Raw genomic sequence first — 8,545 nt, forward strand, 5'->3', positions numbered from 1 at the left:
TATTGGCCAGACTGGTCTCGAGCTTCTGGCCTCAAGTGATTCACCCACCTCGGCCTCGCAGAATGCTGAGATTACAGGCATGAGCTACCATGCCTGGCCATTGCTGCTATTTATTTCCCTGGCTTTTCTCATGTTCCCAAACGGAAACTCTGTGTCCATTAAACAACAGCTTCCCATTCATCTCCTCATCCCCTGGGCTTGATAACCACTATTCTGCTTTTTGCCTCTATGAATTTGCCTATTCTAGGTACCTCATGTAATAGAATCATACAGTATGTGTCCTTTAGTGACTGGCTTATTTCCAATAATGTCCTTAAATTTCAATCATGTCATTGGTGTAAGCAGAAATACTTTCCTTTTTAAGGATGAATAATATCCCATTGTATATATATGTCACATTTTGTTTATCCTCACTTGTTGATGGGGGTTTCTCGGTACATTTTAAATAAACAGTGACAAGAAGTGTGAACAGTGCTATGTTAGAAGTAAATGCAGGTCCTAAGGGGGAACAATCAGCCCAGCCAAGTCGAGCGCCAGGGATTGCCTGAGCTGAGACTTGAGGGATTGGTGGGAGCTGGCCAGGAAAAAGGTGGCAAGGGAGGAACTCCAAAGCTTAGAGGTGTAAGAGGGAAAACTGTAGCCAGTCCATCAGGGCTCCCAGTCAGGTTTGGATGGAAAGGGGCACGAAGTGAGGTTAGAGGGGCAATGACAACCGACGACTGACATTACAAGACATTTACAAGGGCGAGACACTGTGCTAAGCCTCTTGCTTTTTTTTTTTTTTTTTTTTAATGAATACACAAAACCTTTAAGTACAAATGTTTTTCTATTCAGCCCCTGTAAAGCCATCGGATGTCTGAAACGTTTTTAAACATGAACCAAAGAGTTTAATTTTAACAACTTAGGAATGGGTGAAATCCTACCAATTTAATAGAGTTCTGCAAATTAGTAACAAAGTGTAAAATGAAAGGAAGGGTCCCTTGGAGATTTGAAATTCTTCTGTTGAGAGTCCTGTCTTCTTTATTCAAGACGTTTGTAGCCATTTTCAGAATTCACTCAAGAACGAACTTCTTAATATGGGTATCACGAAATGACTCATGGCAAAAAATACACGAAGAGAAATACCACCGCGTCGAAAAGGATGAAGAGCCACAGGTCCAACCAGTAGGAGTGTTTAGGAAGCCCGTTTGTCCCGGACTGAGGCCGCACATCGAGGTTCTGCCTCCCTGCCTCGCTCTGGCCTCGCCGCTCCCGGGGACCGTCTTGACCATCACCAGCCGGTGCGTCCACCTCCATCTCGCTCCTGCAGCTTCGTAACAACCCTAAAACCTGAAAATGCCTCGGTTCCCGGACTTTGGTGTTCGCCGCACCGGAAACTAAGCGGAGTCCCACCGCCCGCGCAGTCCGCCGCGCCCCAGCTGGCCTCTTGCTTGTTTTAACTCATTTAAACATTACAGCAACCCTATAGGAGAGAAAACTAGCTCTTCTTGTGCGTACACTGAGGGCTAGACACTATTCTCAGTGCTTTGCATGAAGTAACAAATTTAATCCCCCAACGACGTGAGGTTGGAACTGTTATCACTCCCATGCTATAGATAGGAAAGTAAGGCATAGAGATGATTCAAAAAATTGCCCAGCATCATGCCAGATCAAACTTGGCTTTGAACCCAGGTTTCAGCAGCTATGCTTGTCACTACTGTGTCTGACAATTGAGGACATAAGGACAAGGTAAAGAATTTAGATTTTTAACTAGCAGGCCCACTGGACAGGTTTAGGCAGAAATCAGCCAGTTCTGATTTGTATTTTATAATCATCCTATTGATAATTACTGTATGGTGAATGACAAGCAGGGACAAGACAGAGAGAACAGTAAGCCAGGTGAGAAGGAGAATGGAGGAGGGGTGGTGACAATACAGGGAAATGGTGGGTGGGAGGGTTGAAAGAAATTAAGGAATCAGAATAGTTAACATATGGTGATTTATTTATTTATTTTCTTCCTGATGGACTGTCCTATGACATATGGTGATTTACTAAAGAGGAGTCAGGGATAACTCCCAGATTTCTGAGAGAAGAACAGTGCATTTCATAGAGATAGAGGGTACATGGTAGGAGCAAGCTTAGGGTTGGGGAGAAGCAAGGGATAAAAATAAAAAGAATATGAGAAAGACTGAGTCTTGAGTACATCCAAGGAGAGTGATCTAAGCATATAAGCTCCATGAAGATAAAGGTCTTCATCTCTTTCATCCACTGATGTGGCCCAGTGCCAAGAACAATACCTGGCATAAGAAGATAACCCCATAAATAGTTGTTGATTGACTGAATATGGGTCTAGCGAGGAAAAAAACTCTGAATTGGAGGTTAGGGAATTGCAATGAGAACTGGAGCTACATAGCTGGTCAGCAGCATGTAGAGTGACAAGAGTTGTAAGGACAGAGCTCCAGGGACCCTAGCCTTTAAAAGATAAACAGAGGAAAAGCAAGTGAACCCTAGAGAGACTGATGAGTGGCCAGAGACAGGGAGAAACCAGGGGATGGGGGGCTGTCAAAGGCCATCAAGAACCAGAGCACCTTCAGGTCCTCTCTTCTTTACTGGGTCCTCTGGTCTGCTTCTCTAACCAGCAAAGGGGCACCCAGATTTTAAAGGTAAAGTAGGCTTTGCAGCTCTGCCTTCTTTAAGCTTCATGCATATTAAGAGCAACTAAGGTCTGAACAGTGCTTTCCAGTTTGTAAAACATGCTTTCTCAGATTCTTCTTTTTTGAATTTCAAATCCAATACACTTTCCTTTTCCAGACAGGGTCTCACTCTGTCACCTAGGCTGGAGTGTAGCAGTGCAATCATAGCTCACTAACTCGACCTCTGGGCTCAAGCAGTCCTTCCACCTCAGCCTCCTGAGTAGCTAGGACCACAGGGGCACACCGCCACACTCGGCTAATTTTTTAAAATAATTTTATAGAGATGGGGTCACCCTGCATTCCCTGGTCTTGAACTCCTGTCCTCAAGCAATCCTGTCACTGTGGCCTCCTAAAGTGCTGGGATTACATGTATGAGCCACCACACCTGGCTCCTCAATATACCTTTCACTAAACATTTTTTATTCAGGTAAAAAGTATTTACAATGAGATGCAATATTTTTTTTCTTTTTTTGAAACGGAGTCTTGCTCTGTTGCCAGGCTGGAGTGCAGTGGTGTGATCTAAGCTCACTGCAACCTCCGCCTCCCAGGTTCAAGTGATTCTCCTGCCTCTCAGCCTCCTGAGTAGCTGGGACTACAGGCACAGATTCTAAAGGTCAGAGCAGCTAAGAATTTGCTCACAGTCTCATAAGTGGGTATTGAAGACCAGCCTTTTCTGACCTTAATTCTCTATGCCTCTCCCCCTACACAGGGATTCTTTAAAATGAACCAGCATCTGCTGACAGGCCTGTGACCTCAAATGAACCCCAAAATTCATAATTTTATAAGCCTACATTTTCACTAGTAAACTACTAAACGAATTTTCCATTATAAAATGTGATGTTCATAAACAAACACTGGGCTGTTACAAGAGTTTAAATTTTCAGTATTCCACAAGGAAGTCTGTCTGCCAGGCCAATCTTGGCAAGCTCAGTTTACCTCCTTCTCTTCATGGCTTCACACAGATAACTGGTGATATAGTTTGGATATTTGTCCCCACCCAGATCTCATGTTGAATTAATGCTGGAGGTAGGGCCTGGTGGGAAGTGTTTGGTTCATGTGGGGGCAGATCCCTTATGGTTTGGTGCTGTCTTTGTGATATTGAATGAGTTCTTATGAGATCTAGTCATTTACAAGTATGTGGCACCTCCCACTGCACTCACTCTTGCCCCTGCTCTCACCGTATGAAGTGCCTGCTCCTGCTTCACCTTACACTGTGAGTAAAAGCTCCCTGAGGCCTCCCCAGATGCCAACCAGATGCTGGTGCCATGCTTCCTGTACAGCCTGCAGAACTATAAACCAATTAAACCTCTTTTCTGTATAAATTACCCAGTCTCAAGTATTTCTTTGCAGCAATGCACAAATGGCCTAACACAGCTAGAATGCCCTGAACTTGGGGGATAGACTGTTATCAGATCATCAAATCCTTGGTGTTGTCTTGAGTTTGTCATGATTTTTAATTGCTGCTGTTCTTCCACTTTAATTTTAAATTACTGATATTTACCTTTCCCTTGTTGCTTTAGGTTGTTAAATGTTATAGAACATTTAGGGAGACATATTTTCATCAGCAGCATTTTTGTCCTATCATTTGCTAATAAGTAGACTTTAAGATATGTGTACTTTGTGATTCCATTATGACATAGCCATACCCCCATTGCTAAAGCCAATGTAAATATTACCTCTCTAAATTTTGTTTTCATGATCATACTTCTGTGGTGATATGTGTGACTCCCTGTAAAAGGGTGCTAGTTAAACAGCTTGCAACATGCTCTCAATGTAATGCAATAAATCACTGAGTTATTATTAACTTTATCAGGAACTGTTTATCATTCAAAATTGTATGAAAGTCCATGTTCTTCCAGTTATACATACAACTGTATTATTTCATGTGGTAACAAGTGGGAACAAGGAAAATGGGAAAGTTTATTGAGGTTTAGGAACAATTTCCACACTGTATTCCAGGAGGTGGTAATATGATATAGTTGAAAACTCAGGCTTTGGAATAAAAATGACTTGTCTACACACCAGATGCTTGACCGAGGGCAAGATGCTTCTCTGTTTCAGTTTCAGTTTCCTTGTGTTTAAATGAACCAAATACCCATTACCACAAACACATATTTTGAAGGTTAAATGAGATAACTATATGCTTGGAACAAAGTAAATTATATCATTACTGTTTTTCCCTATACGTTCTCTTATCAGGTAAAACCATAGAACTTGCCTTCCCTATGGCTTCTCCAAGATTTCACCAGGTGCACAAATGCTATTTGGTAATACAATCTGCCAAGCGACCAAGATCTATCTTTTTGAAAAATCTGAGTAGAATTCCATTTTAATAACTGGACAGGCCAGGCGTGGTGGTTCACGCCTGTAATCCCAGCACTTTGGGAGGCTGAGGCAGGTGGATCACCTGAGGTCAGGCATTCAAGTCCAGCCTGGTCAGCATGGTGAAACTCCATCTCTACTAAATATACAAAAATTAGCCAGGCATGGTGGTGGGGGCCTGCAATCTCAGCTACTAGGGAGGCTGAGGCAGAAGAATCACTTGAACTCAGGAGACAGAAGTTGCAGTGAGCCGAGATCACTCCATTGAGCTCCAGCCTGGGCAACAGAGCTGAAACAGAAGCGTCTTGCCCTCATCTCAAAAAACAAGCAAAAAAAACCTGCCCAACCTTGTAGACTCATAAGTTATTTCTTTATCCCACATCCAGAACATAAAAGTTCAAGGCCCTGCTTTCAGTTATTTTTGGTACAGTGTATACTCAGAAGTGAAATTGCTGGTTCATATAATTCTATCTTTAATTTTTTGAGGAACCCCCATACTTTTTTTCTATAGCAGCTGTACCATTTTACATTCCCACCAGTAGTCCACAAGGGTTCCAAAACTACTTACTTTTTATGTATTTTTAAACTTGTAATATGCAATACTAATTTTATTTTATTTTGAGACAGCGTCTTGCTCTGTTGCCCAGGCTGGAGTGCAGTGGCACAATTATGGCTCACCGCGACCTCAGTTCCCGGGCTCAGGTGATCCTCCCCCCTCAGCATTGTGAGCAGTTGGGAATACAGGAACGTGCCACCACATCCAGCTAGTTTTGGTATTACAGTACTAATTTTTAAAAGTAGTAAAATAATAAGTAGTCTAACATTATTGTTAGTTCTTTAAAGATCTTTCAGAGATAGACTAAGCCTAGACACAAATATCCAGTTTTGGAGTCATTAGCATATAGACAGTACTAAAAGCCATGAGACTGGATAAGCTCTTCTAGGAAGTGTTAATTAAGTGCTTACTATGTGAAGCACTATTCTAAATGCTTTACAACTACTATCTCGTGTAACTCTTATAATAACCCAGTGAAGTAGTTATTAACCCCCATCTTACAGTAATTTACCTAAGGTCCTGTGGTTGTTAAGTGCTTAAGTGCTAGAGCTGGACTTGGAACCAGAGCGATCTGACTCTAACTCACGGAATCAGACTCTAGCTTCATGGCTCTAGCTCATGGAGATGACGCTTCATAGCCTCTCCCTCAACAGGCCCCTTCCTAGATTGGCAGCAGTATAGCTGCATGGTCATATGTTTTCAAAATTTTGCAAAGGTAAAACTGACTCATCACAATCACTTGAAACCACTTTTTCTTTCCCCTGCAACTATTCCTCATGTAAGGCGGCAGTGGAATAACTACAGACATTTTTGGAACACAGCTAAGGGGAAGTTGAATTGAACATACATTTAGTTTGGATTTAGTTGGACATTGCTATGTTTAAATGCCCTCTGTAAAACTCATGTTGAAATTTAATTGCCATTGTAACAGTATTAAATGGTAAGACTGTTAAGAGGTGACTGGGGCATGAAGGCTCCACCCTCATAAATAATGTCACTATCAGGAGACTGGGTTAGTTATCTTGAGAGTGGGTCTAAGAATCAGTTTAGCCCCCTTGTACCTGTTCACTTTGGCACACTCTTGCCTTTCTGCCTTTCACCATGATGACACAGCAAGAAGTCCCTCACCAGATGTCAAGCAGATGTCAGTGCTATGGTCTTGGACTTCTCAGCCTCTAGAACTGTGGGCCAAATAAATTTCTTTTTTGAAATAAATTGTCCAGTTTGCAGTATTCTGTTATAGCAACACTAAATGGACTAAGATATACTTATGTAGCTTACAATAACATTTACATATGGTTATTGAAGCAATAGAACCAACATTATGACATGATGTTGCAGAGACAACAATATTTATCAATATTTAATATGAATGCATACTATGGTGTCCAGCATGACAAATATGTGGGCAATGGAAAAGAAGCAAAAGTTGACAATAATGGAGCTTGAAGTTAGTCTGTAGAAAAATCTTCCAGTCATCACATGTGCAAAATTATAAGGGGAGGATTTAGTACTCACTGACAGCTAGTTGAAATAGAAGTTCTTTTATGTCAAGAGTATACTCAATAATCCAGCAATCCTTTTCTTTTTTCTTTTTTGATAAAAAAATTATATAAAATTGAATTTATCAAAAATTGTATTTTTAGGGCACATTGCCAAAAATAGCAAATAAGTCTTCTAACAAATATATGTCATTTTTCCAGAATAGTTCTCCAATTCTCTGACAACCAGCTGGGTGTCCAGCACATCAATTCAATACTGATACTAAGTCCCAGAGGTAGTGCTGATCTCAGTCTCTTGCTGAGCATGCTCTTGCTTCAGATGCCATCGGTGAATGGGGGCCCAGGATACCTACACTTCTGCCCAGCCAACTACAAATTCAGGGATTTTCATGACACCCTTCTTAGACTCAATAATTCATTATAGTGACTCACAGAATTCAGGAACGTGCTACACTTACAGTTTTATTATAAAGGATACAGATGAACATGAACAGTCAGATGAAGAGGTACATACCACCAGGTCTAGAAGAGTCCCAAACACAGGGACTGTGGAGTCAGGGTGTTCCACTCTTTTAGCACATGGATGTGTTCACTAACTTAAAAGTTTTCCAACTCTTGTTATTCAAGAGTTTTTATAATTCAGTCTCCAGCCCCCTTCGCTTTCCTGGAGGTCAGAGGGTGAAGCTCAAAGTTCACACCTTCAACCTGCATAGTGGCTCACTCCTGTAATCCCAGAACATTGGGAGGCCAAGGTGGGAGGATCACTTGAGGCCAGGAGTTTGAGACCAGCCTGGTCAATACAGCAAAACTACAAAACTACAAAAATTAGCTGGGTGTGGTGGTGTGTGCCTGTAGTCCCAGCTACTCAGGAGGCTGAGGTGGGAGGATGACTTGAGCCCAAGGATTTGAGGTTACAGCAAGCTATGATTGTGCCAGTGAGCTATGACTGTGCCACTGCTTACAATGAGCTATGATGATGACTCCAGCCTAAGTGACAGAGGAAGACTTTGTCTCTGAAAAAATAAAAATAAAAGTTTCCACCTTCTAATAATGGGTTTGGTCTTTCTGGAGACCAGCCCCCATCCTGAAGCTATTTAGGGCCTCCACCCTGAGTTGCCTCATTAGCATAAACTGTGGTTATGATGCAAAGGGGTGCCTAATGAACAACAAAAGACACTCCTATCACTCGGGAAATCAGGGTTTTAGGAGTTCTGTGCTAGGAACTAGGGACAAAAAGCAAATATCCATATATATATTTTTTAGACCACAGTCTGTGTGTGAAGTTGCATACACATCCAAATCAGAGTTCTAATTTCTCATTTATTTTATTGAAACCTTTAAAAACATCTTTCCAAATTTCAGTTGAAAGTAGAATGTAAAAATTATATCAACTTTTTGAATAAATTTTGATCATTTTATTTGTGTTCAAGTTCCTCTTCCAAGTCTTTGAAAATATATTTTAGCATTCTTTTTTTTTTTTTTTTTTTTTTTTT

General features: G+C 41.3%; 1 protein-coding gene across 1 annotated transcript in view; it reads right to left on the reverse strand.

Moving 5' to 3' along the window:
- Positions 1 to 807: 807 nt before the first annotated feature.
- Positions 808 to 8,545, reverse strand: part of LOC108307421 — a 49,936-nt gene continuing 42,198 nt past the window's right edge. Inside the window, exon 2 of the mRNA XM_017532795.1 lies at positions 808 to 1,439. Coding sequence (XP_017388284.1) covers positions 1,096 to 1,439 — 344 coding nt within the window. The 3' untranslated portion in view covers positions 808 to 1,095. The remainder of the gene's footprint in view (positions 1,440 to 8,545) is intronic.

The sequence above is a fragment of the Cebus imitator genome, unplaced genomic scaffold (genome assembly GCF_001604975.1).
Source record: "Cebus imitator isolate Cc_AM_T3 unplaced genomic scaffold, Cebus_imitator-1.0 Scaffold79, whole genome shotgun sequence".
Lineage (NCBI taxonomy): Eukaryota > Metazoa > Chordata > Mammalia > Primates > Cebidae > Cebus > Cebus imitator.